A 15,962-nucleotide genomic window follows, 5' to 3' on the forward strand; every position below is an offset into this window, starting at 1 on the left:
GACCCAGAGCAGGAACAAAAGCAGATGCAGAGTAACTGATGGACCACTAACACTATTGGATGCACCATGGATGTCCTAATGACCCAACTTTGCACTGTCTATGTTTTTGTTTTTCGGCATTGCTTTGTTGGAAAAGCTAGTCTGTCTCTTCCTCCACAGGAAAGTCCCACAGCGGAAAATGATCTGGTAGGAAGGCAACTGGGGACCCTTGCCCTTGGGAGCCAGGTGTCTCTCTGCCTGTGCAAGATAAATTAAAAAAAAAAAAAAGTAAGGCACATGAGAGGGAGGCTGAAGCCCTGTGAACACCTGCCACCATTGGAAGCATGATTCCAGTGCATATGAAATTAAGATGCTCTGACAGCCCAGTGCACAAATGTGAGACAGCAGATCCATAAGTAGGAGTGGGGTGGAGGGTGGGGTGGGTAGGTGACCTTAGCATGTGTGAATGGGGGTGTGACACTCATGGGTCTCACTAACAATGTCTCTGGGCCCTTGGTATGAGCGAATAGTGTGTATCAAATTTAAAAAGAAATGTTGCGACTTTCAAGTGTTTTAATTCTGAGTCAGTGCTATTCTTTTAGCTGCTTGTAGGGGTACATTCCTGTAATAAGAGGATCGGGAGTTCAAAGCTAGTCTATATAACAAATTTGAGGCCAGCCTGGACTACAGGAGACCCCCATCTCGACCCACACAATCCAAAGAGAAAAAAAAATCTCTTTAAAAACATCTGGGGTTACGGCTTACAAATCTAATCAATGTTCAATAGAAGAGTTAAGTTTTTATTTCTCCATTGGGATGACAAGAAGCTGTAATCATGTAGGGAGGGGAGAACTCTGCCTGAAACCAGAAGCCCTATGTACCTGAGCTCCTCCTCCACAGATGAGTGCAGAGGGTATCTGCTACGACCCCAAGCTCTTAAGCAGAGAACACAAAGAGGCCAGGACAATGGTGGACTTGCTAGCTTCAGTCTGGTAAGAGCACTATGTTGCTATAAAGAGATGTTTCACTTCCATCCAGAGACCAGTCAACACTTAACCACACTGTTGTATGATCAGCAAGCACAGCAAGGCCCAGTGCTGTGTGTCTCATCAAGCTTTTCTAATAAGAGGGTTAGCTGCCAGCAGCAGCAGCATGTGGGGAGACAGAGTTTGTGTCCCTCTGAGCCACTGATGTAAGCAGCAACACAGATACCTAAGACAGTGGGAAGAGCCTGTATCTCCCACACATCAAAGGGTCTATTTGTTCAGCTAGCCTAAAGACAGCATCATGGCTGGTTGAATTGACAGGGGCAGCTCCATTCCAATTTTAAATTAAAAATAATCCAGATAGAAAGAGAATCTGTCAGAAATGTAATGAGATATTACATCGGAGGACAGAAGAGAGGAAAATGGTTCTGGCTGATCAGCAAAGGCTCCGACAGGCAGCTTGTGAGCCCATTAATGACTTGGCCTGTATCCTGGGTGTTTACTGATTCACAGCTTGTTTAACTTCTTGTATATTCCCCGCCATTCCCCAAAGTGTGATATACACCATCTACTCTACGGTGCTTTAATTGCACTACAAATGAGTTTACTCAACCAATTAGAACTCCAAACACCGCTAAGATACATGCCCAAGATATACAAAAGTGTTGCTTCCTAGACCATCTTGTTCTAGAATTCATTCCACTGCTGAGAAAGAACTGAGCAAGTGCCCCAGCCCCTTGCCTGTGAGATCAACCTGCTGGCCTCTTTCTACTAAGAATGTCTGGGGTCATCTCCAGAAGAATAAAGAACCACAAAACAAATGGTAATAAACAAACAAAAGGCACAAATAATTGCATGGTAGAAAACTTTCAACAGGAAAGCCCACATTGCAAAAAAGGTAACATCTAAAAGCATTCACAGGCGGCATCAGGAAACATACCATTTGACATAATCTTGAAAGCCAGTGAGGCATAGAGAGGACTCACAAATATTTAAGTTCTTTGCAAAGTTAATGGTGTGGAAAATATTAGAGGTGAAAAAACAGTAAGGAAAAACATCCCTTGTGCCTCAGCAAAAATCACTGTCTCATCTGCTCCTATGTGGATAAATGGCAATAAATGTCTCAGGGATTATTTATTGCTCTCCTCTACAGCTGGAATTGGGATTAATACTTAATTAAGATAGAATTCTTGGGCAGTGTAAATGGATTAGGTCATAGTCTGCATGTTTAATTGTTCTTCCACACTATTTATTGGTAACTCAGAATTCACGATTTACAATTTACTAATGTCACTATTTATACCCTGGGAAGAAAACTGTGTCCATAGAAATGGATCAAGGAATTCAACAAGAGAAAAATCAAAGGTGCCTGGCACAAAGAAATAACAAATGTTTAAAGAAATGAAACCCTAACTCTGATGTCACCATTACACACATATTGAAATACTACTGTGTTACAAGGTACTGAAACACACAGGGTAAGCGTGTGCAGTAAATGTCAACAGATAAGAAAACCACACAAAAACAAAAGGGTAGTCACACAACCCTCTAGTCCTAGCACTCAGCAGCTGGAAGCAGGAATTCAAGGTCATCCTTGGCTATACAGTAAGTTCAAGGTCAGCCTGGACTATATGAGACCCTGTCTCAAAATTTTTGAAAAAAACAAACAAACAAAAAAACAAACACATTTTATCCATGATGAAAAGAAATACTAATAAAGGAAAAAAGAAAAGTGACAGGAATTCAGTGCCCTCTGGAATCCTAGAATGTGTACATTTGTATGAATGTGTAATATAACTCTCTTCCTTCAGGAGTAAACATGGATCAAGAAGGGAATGCTAGCAATGTGTTTATAGTGTCTCATTCGATTTAATAAACATGCTAGTGTATGAAGTCAGATAAACACAATGTATAACACATGCCCTCTTCCAACCAAGAGCCTAATGCCCTTCAGCTCCAAGCACAGATCATGTGATAGAGACAGGAAGATAGAACATTTTCCTTTTACTTTATAAAATCTTTCTCTCTGGTCTTCTAAAAGAAGCCGTGGTTCACTGACCTTGTCTTCTGTTGGGCTATTGGGTGTTTAGAAGAGGTGACTCTGCTTGCATGTCACACCCAAAGGGGAAGAAGCTGCCTTCTAAAATGCAGCCCCTGCACAGCACGTACTGAGCGTAAGGAAGAACTGAAAACCAAAGGCCGTTCTCAGGTGTGTTCCAGTAAGGCAGGGAGCTCTGTGGATACTCACCCATAGGCTCCATTGCTGATCAACTTAATTGTTTCGAAATCACTCTCTCGGGGTTTCCTTCGCAGTCTCAGGGAGGTGTTTGAGCTCTGGGGATCAGAATGTGAAAGTTAAAACACGGTTTAGACTCTGAGAAAATTACTGTAATGTGCTGTTTAACCTGCCGAGTGAGGCATGGGGTTCCGGCTAGAGGACCTAGATCGGCTCCAAGGAGCTCGCTGCCTCAGCTCCAATGAGCTGTGGCTCCTAATGATTCCCTATCAGCTGCGCTTAAGCAAGCTCGTGCTGCCAAGAGACTACACGTGAAGGTTTTGGAAATTCAGCTTCATCCTGGCCCTACGTTTTAATACGTCAAGTCTACAATGCCAAACCTTCCCTCTGCTTTCAGAAGAACTAGGCCACGACAGCTGTCACCAGGCCTGTGAGGAGAATACAGTCTCTCCATTCCTGACCAGACCATATCTTTTTCATTCTGTGGCACTCTGTAGGTGGTAGGTGATAAATTTCTTAGGTGTGGAATGCTTCTCGGTGTTTACCTCTGTACCAGAAATCTTACTATGCATTAAATACCGAAATTCTAAATGACAGCTCTCTAAAAAGTTTAGCTTAGTGAACAGGAAGAACTTCACTGCTTTGATGAACAGGCTCTCAGGCCCCATGCATCTCAGTGGCTGCTTGCTCCATCCACATCATTTTGGAAGAGCCCAAGATGCTGGGGTGCACACAAGTCTCTCCCGACGTGGTTGTCATCTCTGCCAACCAGCCCTTTCCTTCTTCTCTGCTTCACTTCTTTCCTCATCTTTTTTTTTTTTCTTCCTTTCCTCATCCTATCATCCCCACGTGGGAAACACATCCAGTCCCTAGCCCCAGAGCCACCTGAGCTCCTCAATTCAAATAGCCGCCTTCTCTTCTACCTCCCCTTGGCCTCTGGCCATAAGACCCAAGTATTTGCATTACTACATTTCTACATTACTTCCTTGGCTTCACCTCTGGAAACAATTCAAGTCAGGGACCACTTGCTTGCTCTGCACAAGCCCTCTTGTCTCCTTAACTCTCCCTTTGTATCACTGATGATGAAATCTCTGAGCGCTCCACTGGAAACTCTCCCTCTGAGAGCCTGACTATCACAGATTATAATCACTAGTCTGATGGTTCTTCTTAGAGATTTCAAAGGAACTGCGGCTTCTACACATCTCAATGATAACAGTTATGATGATGAGATTAGCATAGCAACTGTCAGCACTTAACCATGGGGCACATTCCCACCTACTGTAGATGGAGTCGTTAATTTAGCTTTTATCCGGATGGAGAAACTGAGGCTCAGGGAACTCCCTCCCCTGACTAGAAAGCACACTCTGTAAGAGGTAGAGCTAGTTTTCAAATCTAGACAACCTGGACCTAGAGTTCTCCAAGCCCAGACTATATAACCCCCTGGAAGTGACGGCACTCACTTCCTAGGAGAATGGCCCCAGTCAGCAGGACCCTCACCAACGCCACTGAAGCTGCCTGTTTACTGACTTCCCTGGGCCCACTCGGCCTTCTCTCTGTATCCCATCTGCTTTCAAGCCCTGACTCCGGCCAGGTCGTCTCCCCGTTCACTCCCTCCTCTCTCAAACTCCATCTCCTCCATTGCTCAGGTGTTCTCCACTCCCCTCACAAAGAAGGCCACCTGACAAGCATGAGCAGGATCCTGCTGACTAGCTTCCTCCATGCTCTCCAGCTCTAGAGTCTTCTTTGCTTCAGGGCTCACACACATCTTGCCATCTGGAGTGGTCCCTTGTCACTTTATGTCCTATTCATTTTTCCCATTTTAACTCAATGGCATGCCCTTAGAAAATCTTTCTGGGACTGGTCAACTCAGAAAAAAAATATACTTATGGAATGATCTATTAACTTGTGGTCATCTTTTCTTCATGGATGTTATTCATGGATGCTATTTTGGAGTGTATGATACCAGTTTGTAAATTTCTGCTTCTCTTAGGAGTGAGGCACTAAAATTGGGTGCCTCGTGCCTTGCCCTCAGAAAGACAATAAGCATTTATGGAATAAAGTAATTAACATAGTCAAAAATCTCCAGATGCTAAGAAACAGAAGAAACCAGCATTGTATTTCATCAGGAAAAAAATACTCACGCTCACTGACTCATCCGTCTCTGGTGTTTCTGCTGTCCCACTATCGTAATTCCCCAACTGAGCCATTTCTAAATTAAATTTAAAAAAAGGAAGAAGAAAAATATTGAAATTATATAAGACAAAGCCAAAACAAGTGAAATAGTTCTCATCATCATTTAAAGAGAGAGAAATAAAATTTCAGTTTCTATACCAATGTGCACATCTTGCAGCTCCAAAATCAAGAACTGACAGCTGACATTTTGAACATGGTTATTGACATTTTCTGTGGATCTCCCATTTTATGAACAGCCTGACCTAGGAACAAGGGATGCTGGGCCTCTGCTCCAATGAGGAGCAGCCACTGGCTCGTTGCGTGCAGTCCAGCTTGCAAATCCTTGGGTGAGCTAGCAGCTCTGTCTACAACCCAAGAGTGGTAAGTCTTCCCCAGACTTGACACACAACGAAGATGCATTGGCTACATTTTGAAAATGATTCTTGGTTTGCAGGGAAACAAAGAATGTGTAATTTGCCAGAGGCAGTGATGGTAGTGGGTACCAGGGGATAGGGGATGAAAACACTTGGGCTATCACTTCTTAGCTGAGTGACTTTTTAACTTCAGCTTCTTCTGAGAGATGTAAGCCATATTATGTCTTTGTGAGTATTACCCATGCCAATGCATGTAAAGCACTTAGCATGTTCACTAATAAGAATTAAGTACTCATTAAATGTTGATTGTTGTTTATTAATTACATTGTACAGAGTCCTTGGTTCTGGGCTGAATGCCACACGCTTGACACAAGCTTAAGTACTTCCCTGGTGGTCTACTTAAAAGTGACAAAGATGTCTAATGTCTAATTGCTCAGCCCATGGTTTGGAGAGCATCACTGAGTTTATTTAAGTAAATGAGAAAGTCTAACTCATTTAATGCTCATCTTCATACTATCCTTAAGATTTTTTTTTTTTTTTTCAAGACAGGGTTCCACTTGTAGCCTTGGCTGTTCTGGAACTCGTTCTGTAGACCATGCCAGCATCAAACTCAGAGATCCACCTGCCTCTGCCTCCTGGGTGCTGGGATTAAAGGCGTGATCCACTGCCACCCAGCAAAACATTTTAAAATAAAGAATATGAAAGGATTTTCTTCAAAAGCATTTTTTAATTTTTTTTCAAAATTGAAAGTGTTCCCAAAGGGTTATAGATTTTAGCAGTTTCGTAAGCATTTAAAATTGCTCCTTGGGCCTTTATCTTGTATGTTTGTGTTCCTATAAGCACAGCCTTCTTTTGGGGGGCAGTTATTATTCATAAGAAAGAGAAGGCAAAAACCACACTGAGTGCTGCCTTTAGGTGAAAATGTATAAATTTCAGATTCTGGAACAGATGGACAGTGGCACTAAACTTCCCTACTTTAGATATAGGAGAAATTCCTGAGTAAAACTGAATAAACACTTGCTTGGTGTCATGGAAGTGATTCAGACCTGCAGAGGGACCAGCACCTTGGATACAGAGACATGGACAAACTGACATCTACTTGGCTTGAGGGTCTTTCAAGGAATGAGACAGTATTTGATACTGTGTAGCAAAAACAGCAATAGACATTTCTATTTGACATGGAATTGTTGTGCTGTCCCATCACAAAGATTAGACCTGTGAGTTTTTAGTTATTTAATTTTATGGAGAAACAAAGTGGCTTATGTCTTTGCACAGTCAAGGTCACAGACCAGCCTAGACCTCACTCTATGTACCAAAGGACAGGCGTCAGTTTGTCTGCTTTGACTTTAACAAGAAAGCAAAGTGAAAGTATTTCCAAGTTTGTAATTAAATTACCTGGAGAAGTCACATTTTAAGTATTTAAAATAAGCCAGACGAGGTTGAAGCCAGATGTGATGGTACACACCTTTAATCCCAATATTTGGGAAGCAGAGGCAGGCAGATCTCTGTGAGTTCAAGGCCAGCCTGGTTGACAAAGTGTGTCCAGGACAACCAGGGATGTTATACAGAGAAACTCTGTCTCGAAAAAATAAAAACCTATTCGCAGAATGAACTGAGAAAATTATTAGGAGTATAGAAAAATTTCCAGTGATAAATTTTCACTATGCAACTCAAATGTGTCAAAAGATCACTACTTAAAAAAAAAAAATCTATTCAGATCTATGAGAGAACATCACGTTATTCATGTTCCAAAGTTCTGCCTATAGTGATGTTTACTGCCAGAGAAGAAAATGGCACAGGGCTCACGGGTTGACAACTCAGAGGCTGACGCAGCCTTAACTGTATCAGCGTGAAGAGTCACCCTAACATGCTTTGACAGCCTGCTCTCTCCAATTATTTTCATAAAAAATAAACAAATTAAAAGATGGTTCTGTTTTAAATAGAATTTCAGCTAAATAACTGTTATCTGGGAAATCCATATTATTTGTAAGCTGTGGGTAGTAATGGGATGGAACCAGGAGTCAGCTTTTGAAGCAGGAAGCTAAGCCATCATTTTGTAATGCCTGAAGAGATTTTTTTAAAACTCATCAAAATACCAATAAACATCTGCCCTTTTTATTTCATTGATTTAAACCATTTCTGAAGACTCATGATTCAAAAAGGTAAAGATGGTAATTTAAAAGCCATGGGAGGAAATCTCTCCCCAGGGGACTTTTCAGAAAAGCAGCCACCAGTCTCTGTGAGTGACGAATCTGTTGTGGTGTTGCTTTCAGTACAGTAAATTTATCTGGCATTATCTCTCAGTAATGCATGCATCATTTCACCAGAAGCAAAGATAAGATGTCCAAAAGAGCAAACAAAGCAGGGAGAACAGGAAAGAGCGGGACAGAAAGCAGAGGGCTCCCGAGCTTAGAACAGGAAAAAGAAAAAAAATCTTTGCGCCAACATTTACCTCCACCACAAACAACTGAGCAGGGTAAACACTGTCTGCAAATTCAGTTTAATGAAGCAGGAAGATGATTTGGAATGAGGAAGTCAATGATGGTTTGTGAGTCTTTGGGGGTGAGGGTAGGGGGCTGCAGATCCCCAGTGTTGTATAGAACTATATCAAGCAGTAAACCAGAAAAAGATGGGATACCAATATTAATTTTTTTCTTGAAAAATGGCTACAGGATGTTTCTTATTCTCTGTATTTAATAGAACTGTATCTTTCTTCATGTGAAGCAACCCTCTTAAAAGCTTTGAAAGAGCAACCTTCTTTACCTCTGGCTCTCCTTTATGTGTTACTGTCTTCATGCTTACTTGAGACAGAGAAGTGAGCTAAAAGTGTACCTGCTAACGCTGCACTCCATTTAAAGTCATCTCCTGTAGCTGTGTTACACTTAAATTAAAATTAAATGTCAATTTTAAATGAATGATGATTTCCAGCAACACTCTGAAAATTAAAAGTGCTCTCCGGAGGGACCCCACTGAGCTTTGCAAGAGAAGAACACAGGGAGGATAAATACAAGGGCTCCTGGGGACCTCAAGTCCTCTCGTTCCTGTAGGCCTCTAGTCCAGCGAGGCCAGCCCTATTCTCTATCTGACACACATGGGGCATGCTCACTTCCTCCTCTGTACTGAGCTGTTTCTTTCCAATACTAATCAGTCTCCCCCAAAAGGGGCCTTTTCACAGAGACAGCTAACATAAGGAACGTAAAGGCTCATCATGACATTCTTCTAGATGCCACGGCCAGCGCTCAGGGCAAGGGAAGGGCAGCCCTACCAGCACTCACCTTCCAAAGGGTCCTTATTGAGGCCCAGCTGGCTGATGATGTACCTGGGAATGTCAGTTTTGATTCCCTGGCCTTCTTTGGCATGGCCTTCTGCAGCTTCCAAGAGGTAATAAAATTCTTCAGGATCGAATTCCTGGCAGATGACAAGCACAGATTAATAGTTCTCGGAGTCAAAACGGGCTGAGGTTTTATTGCATATGTCTCACTCACAACAAAGCTGGCGCGGCTGAAAGCTGCAAGTGAAGGAAGGAGGCAAATGCCTTTACACAGTATAAAATTCTCACTTCATATTTGAAGCCCATTCACACTCCAAGGTAACACATAGCTATAATTGGTAACCTTAAGGAAATGATTACTTCCAGTTTTCTAATTTCTTTGTAATATAACTCAGTCTGTTGTCTAGACTAGCCTCAGATTCCTCACCTGAAGAACCTTCCCCCTCAGTCTTCCGAGGAACCAGGCCCAGCTTGGTTCGCCCTCTCCCCAAGATCTCCCCCTGCTGTGTTTCATCAGGCACTGTATGTATTTATGGAGCTATGAATATTTCCATTTCATAAAACGTTATGAATGTTAATTAAAGTAAGGATAGAACCAAAGCACCTGCAACTGTAGAGTGAGCGATACTGAAAGCCGTTACACATGGAGAGGCGTTAGTAGTCAGCAGAAGTGAAAGTGAATTCCCTGGCCCTTAAAGGATCCTTATGCTCACAGCATCAAATTTGTTTACAATTTTGACTGACAGCTCAGAGTATCATAAAACCCAAATTTTGAAAAAAAAAAAAATCACTGACCAAAAAGACACAAACAATAAAAGTTCTAATGTCTACCAGCTGCATTCCTTCAGACTTGCTATAGATTGCCAACTAGCACTTATTTCTAACACAGCACATGTTAAGAGCAATAATTATAGCCACGGGTCACCATACCCCTGACTTCCCTCTGTCTGAACCTTAGCAACTCAAGAAACATGAGGCACAGTAAGCATTTTAAATTAGCTCTGGCGTAAGGTTATTATGCTGAAATAAGGTCAAGCATATTATTTCATGATCATTCTTCAAGCTTGACCAGAATACAATATGACTACTGCTTAATAACAGCACCAGCACCAGAATTCCTTCTCAAAATCAGAGAAGACAGGCCACATATGGACGCCATCATAAGCATTCACATGTCGTGGTGCCTCCTGACTCTTTCCATTTAGCACCCATGGCTGAAGTCAAATGAAACTGGAGCCTTCCGTTGACCGCTGCTTTGCACAGTTTAACAATAAATAATGTAGTCACGTCCAAAGGCAACTTACCAAGCATTCCAGTAGCCGAGCGGGGCGGGCGATAACAATTAGGATCTTTCGGACTAGCTGTTTAATAAACGCCAGTTCTCCACTTTCAGAGCGATCATGAGCCTAGGAAAAAGCAATGAGCAGAAAGATGATGGAGCGGGCTCCACTAAGCGGAAAAGAAAATCAGCAAAGCATGCTAATTAGGTAATTTTTTAAAAATCAGAAATTAAGTGACTTAGAAAACACTCTTACCAGGCATTATCTCTAACATAAATGGACACTATCAGACATCTACAAAACGGCTCTATTAGCCACAGTTTAATTGCCAAACTTTGATTTATTATGTTTTAGAAATCAAGTGTGAGGATGAGGACTGTTAATGTGAGCCATGAATGATGGAGATATTAACTTTATGATCCACTAAGAACCGGGTGCCAGTAGAGGCAGCTGAACAAGAACTTGGAGCTGGCTGGTGGCACATTTTAGATGTCCGTGGCTAAGGTAGAGAGAGATGAACTGATTTTGTTGTCCCGAGGCTCTAACGCGGGCCTCTAACACACGTGAAGTGTAGTTCACGCACACAGTATGATCAGCCCTCAAGTCATCTCATCACCCGTGGGATGTATACAGTGCTCCTGCAAATGTTAAGCACCTGCTGTTCGTATTCCGATACACAAGTAGATTCAACAACACTCACTGAATAACACCCAAGCTCTTAGCTCAGCAAAACGGGAATTGGCTTAAGTACTTCTTTAAACTTTATTTGACATGTTGCCTAAACACAGTAAGTATTCCAACAGCAAAGCTCAACTTGTTAATAGTCACTGACATTTTAAATATTTTCTTTAGGAAATCTGACAATACAGTAGTAAGGCTGGCATACCAAATGATCTGGATAGACACTTCATGTGGATTTCCTAAGGCTTTCACAGTTTTTATGGTTTTTATGGTATGCTTTCCAAAGGATGAAGGAAAAGAAGCAGCATGTTGCCGGTGCTATGGGATGTCATTTCAGAATCATTAAGAAACATGTTTGATCGTTCTTGGTGGCATTCATCAATGGCAAGCCCCACCTCCAGAAGCACTTACAGACAAAACTTATGAAAAATGATTTCAGCATGTCCTCTGTGTTAAGCTTTTTCCCAAGATACAGCTTGCATGAAAATAAAAATAAGGCAATAACTGTAGCATAAGATAGGCTTTACATCTTTAGGAAAAAAAAAATTAGCCCATACTTCGAACACAAGCTGTCTTTAAATATTCTTTTTAACATTGCTTTGTGAGGAAAAGAAAGTTTAGAAAGAACAATTAATGCTCAGAAAAAAAAATAACTTGTATTCTTTTTGTAGTTCATCATTGCTAAGTACAAATCTTTAAAGGTGAATTGAAAAACAAAAAGCCTACCTAACTTCTTGGGGACATTTTGAGTTGCATGTTCCAATAATAATTGTTTTATGAATTCACAAATAGCAGAAGTATCTAAAATACTGACTTACACTTTGTTGTTCTCCCCACAAAAGAGAACAGTCAGTTCAAATGGCAAAGACTTCATTTCAAAGTCCATAAAAAATGATGACACGTTCCAACTTCTAACAATTACCAGCTATGTCTTACTCCAAGACATATGCGTTCTATTTAGCTTGAATATTTTATTTACTAAACTAGTGAAGGAAGGCAGCCCTCACAAAAACAACAACTAGTGAAATGGCACAGCGTGAGAAGGAAGTGGCTTTCTCGTTTTCTGCGGCTAGCTCCAAAGGGACCAGTGGAGTCCCTGAGCCTGTATTGTAAGTGTTGGCTACTATTAAAAGAGACTGTGACCCAGATCTGAGAGTACGTTAGTGTTTCCTTTGTGTTTTATTTTCTTTGGCTAAATACACCCTCGGTGAAAAAGACACCGTAGACATAAAAGCATTCCTCTGAATTTGACCTAGACCCTGGGACTTTAAAAGGCATCTGTTAAATCAAGCTGTTCAACCCATGAGGGAATCTGTGCCTTGGGTTACGCAAATGATTGACAATGGAAAAGTGGTGAGGAGGCAGGCTTGCTGGGCTCAGAGTGTCACATCTGGGAATGGACAGCTGCAAGGCAGAGAAACCACAGCATGCTCCTATGGCTCTGCTGTCCCTACAAGCGGCATGCTCCTCTCAGAAATGCGTGCTCCAGATTCTGGACAGATACTGGCAATGTGCCTCTAAAAGAAGACTGGATTGTTGGAAATGACCAAAAGACAGCACATCTGTGAAGATGCACAGAAGACATTCTTAATCCTTTCCAACAGTGACCTTTGGGCCACTGATATATGTCCTTCTCTGGCTCAAAGAGAATTTTCCCTAAAAAATTAACCTTTTTAATTTTTCACTACCACCCACTCAGAAGATCCTTGAAACAGTAAGATTTATTTTTAGTTGCCATAAAACAATCTGCCATGTCTGCTGTACATCAACAAAAATATAGGGGAGATTTCCATATAAGCAACTTCAGATATCAATTCTACCTCCTTTAAGGAACTACCTAGAAAGGACAGGACAAAACCATGGGACTAACCTGGTCTTTATGATGAATCTTGAGTGGCTCTATGGAATTCAGGAAGAGTGACTACAGAACTCCCCTGGCCTGCCTCTTTCAAAAGTGTGTCATTGCACAAATGCTGATGTGATGAAAAGGAATGGCAGGATCCGATACTTGACATTATACCATCAGGGAGCAAATGTTTTGATATGCATCCAATTATGTTTTCTTCCTTCTCCTCTCCCTTCCAAAGTAACTGAGGAATCCATGAATACCAGATACCAAGCCCTGAGCTAGGCACCACAGAGTAAGAGATGACCCATGGTCTTCAGAGAGCTCACTGACAGAAATGTGAGGCTTCCCTCTCTTCCCGCCTCAAATCTTGTTAGAATGTACCACGGATAAACAGAACAAGTGAGGAATATAGACACAGGCCATGCTAGGGTGTTTGTCTTAAGCCAAACGGGTCAATGAAAAGTGTTCAGTTATTCTTGGAGCTGAACAGGTGCATGGATTTGAAGGGCTAGGTTTGGAGATAAGTAGACTGGCGAAGATGAGGATCTGAGCCAGGTAATAACAGGAAAGGAGAGAAAAGTTGGAGAATATCTAGGAAAAAAAACCCAGGAGATGTGAATGGTTGCCTGATGTAGAAAAAGGGGGTATCCTAACTCATAGTCCTAGCGAGTAATAGGGTTATGGTGGTGGTAGTGATGGCAGCAGAGTCCTCAGTGCTCACAGCTCTGGTTAAGAAGATGCTAAGTCTACCTGACCCATGTTGGGGTTACCTACCACTGCCCCAGCAGGCTAGCCAAGTGCCAAGATATACAAGAAGCAGGCAGTCATGGGAATGTCAAGTTTGATCGCGAGCTGCTGGTCTGAGCTAGGTACTGAAGGCCACTGAAGTCCAAAGAACCGTTATCCAGACAGACAGCAAGATCGCCAGCAAGGGGAGGAGATGCAGAGGAACACAATGAGACTGGAGAAAACTCACTCAGAGAAAACACAGGCTAGGTGCTGCAGAAAAAGGGCCTGCTCCAGTAAACCAAAGGTGGAATCAATGATCAGGACAGCCATGAGTCCCACGTGATTGTGCTCAGAAGCCACTCATGGGACAAAACATTTGGAATCTCTACCTGCTGTATGTCACTGCAGGTGTACAAAGAAAATGTAGGCCTTGGTAGAGTCCTTATGTTCTAGGTGAAGTGTGCTCTATGGACTAGTGCCAGTCCGTGCACTACCATCAGTCCTGTGGTGGGCTCAGTACGACCACAGAGCGCATGCCTTAACAGCTCTCCCAGCAAGTGCACAAGCGAGGATACTCAAGTTCATGACCATTTCCCTACACAGTTCTTCTCACTTTAGTTTATGGCAAATGGTAAATTAATAACAACCAAAAACTCATTCTGGGTGTGGCGTACACACTTGTAATCCCAGCACTAGGGGAGGCAGAGGCAGGTGGATCTCTGTGAGTTTGAGGCTAGTCTGGTCTGCAAAGCAAGTCTAGGACAAGGCTACACAGAGAAACCCTGTCTTGTAAAGCTAAAAACAAAACAAAACAAAAACCCAACCAAACCCAAAAGGTATGTACGTGTTCACCCTCAGAGACAATCTAAGGAACACTGTTTTACTAGTGACATGTGAGAAATGGGAAGCTTGGAGGAGAAAAATGGAACTGGCAGCCGCCAGCCGGAAAGGCACCCTCTTCTCCCTCAAGCACTAAGTCATGCAGGGGAAAGGACAGATGCGTTTCTCAAAAGTGGGATGTTAGATTAGCATTTTTCCTTCAGTTTAGTAGGATCACTTATATATTCAGTCAGAGGGAAAAAAAATCCACCATGATTACATTTACATGGATATAATTTACGCCCTATGAGATACAGAAACACTGTAAACCCACATACGGGTTAACGAGGTTTCTCATGTAGGCTGCGGCCAATCAATTCAATTCCAGCCAGAAGAGCTATATCAGACACTAATTCTATTCCACCGGAGACATTCCCCGCCTGTCCTAGGCGTTATCGGGAGCCAGGCATGAGTGTGTTGGGCAGACAGGGGTCTGTGTTTATCTGTCATTTTGGAAATTGGATATTTTGTTAGAATATGAAGTGATATTAAGGGATATAGAAGTTTCCAATTTACTCCCCAGTACCACATGCAGGTTAATTAATAGGACACATGGCCTAATAGCAACCAGTAATTTCCCATTTAGCATTTTTAGATATTAAAATTAGATTGCACCATCAAATACCACACATACACTCAGGCAATTTTTAATTTTATAGGGAAAGTTGGGGGGAATTATTGCTTAAAAATCCTTCACAATCCCCTTATCCTAGAGACATAGACTGCTGGATCCCAAGGTCCCTGTAAAGGTGATTACACTAACCTTCTGTTACTATGCATAATGACTAGAACTGCCTCATAGCAAGTCACAATTAGTTAGGTTTGCTTGCACAGGTGCTTTGCGAGTGAACACCCCATCTCCCCATCCTCACCCAAAAAATATTTTGCCGAGGAAAGTGCGAAACAAATCAGAAAATTATATCCGCGAGTGCGGCACCTCATTCTTACCTCCTGTAGCAACTTATCCAACTTGTGCTGCAACTCAAGGAAGTATCGGGATGTGATGAGACCCTGGTGGGATTTATCCAAGCAGTCTCGAGCCAGCTCGATAATCTGATGGTGGGTGAAGCTGAGCACTCCATCCGCTAAGGGGAGGACGCTGTCTGGGGAGTAGCTGGTGACGATTTCCTTCAGACGCTCTTCCATCTGAGCCGTGGCCTGTTCGGAGGAGACGTGAGCATGCACAGGCGTGACACAGAAAGACACACATGAACCACGCAACGAGCACTCTTTCATTTTCACAGACTGTGAGGGGTGACACAGAATCCTGAGAAGCACCTCTGAAGGCAACCTCGTGCGGAGGCTGGAGTATAGCTCACTGGTAGACAGCAGCAGGCCCTGTGTTCAGTTTCCAACAACACACACACACACACACACACACACACACACACACACCCTCGAGAAAAGAAACTTCACTTCTGCATGATATGATCATGGTGCAAACGTGTGACTGCGCATTAGTTTGAACCCAATGGCTGAACAGCACCAAGGAGAAGTGTCAATGTTGCCTGTTGATGCAGATGCTG

At 42.5% G+C, this 15,962-nt stretch overlaps 1 protein-coding gene across 4 annotated transcripts in view; it reads right to left on the minus strand.

Annotated features, from left to right (window-relative positions):
• Mast4 (microtubule associated serine/threonine kinase family member 4) overlaps positions 1 to 15,962 on the minus strand; it is a 583,904-nt gene that overhangs the window by 43,993 nt on the left and 523,949 nt on the right. For all 4 annotated transcript variants that reach the window (XM_055601922.1, XM_055601921.1, XM_055601923.1 and 1 more), the window contains 5 exons: positions 15,385 to 15,594; positions 10,323 to 10,424; positions 9,023 to 9,155; positions 5,343 to 5,410; positions 3,214 to 3,299 (listed from right to left, as the gene is read on the minus strand). In XM_055601922.1, the coding sequence (XP_055457897.1) occupies positions 3,214 to 3,299; positions 5,343 to 5,410; positions 9,023 to 9,155; positions 10,323 to 10,424; positions 15,385 to 15,594 (599 nt within the window). The remainder of the gene's footprint in view (positions 1 to 3,213; positions 3,300 to 5,342; positions 5,411 to 9,022; positions 9,156 to 10,322; positions 10,425 to 15,384; positions 15,595 to 15,962) is intronic.

Source organism: Psammomys obesus, unplaced genomic scaffold (assembly GCF_907164565.1).
Source record: "Psammomys obesus unplaced genomic scaffold, mPsaObe1.curated_primary_1811, whole genome shotgun sequence".
Taxonomy (NCBI): Eukaryota; Metazoa; Chordata; class Mammalia; order Rodentia; family Muridae; genus Psammomys; species Psammomys obesus.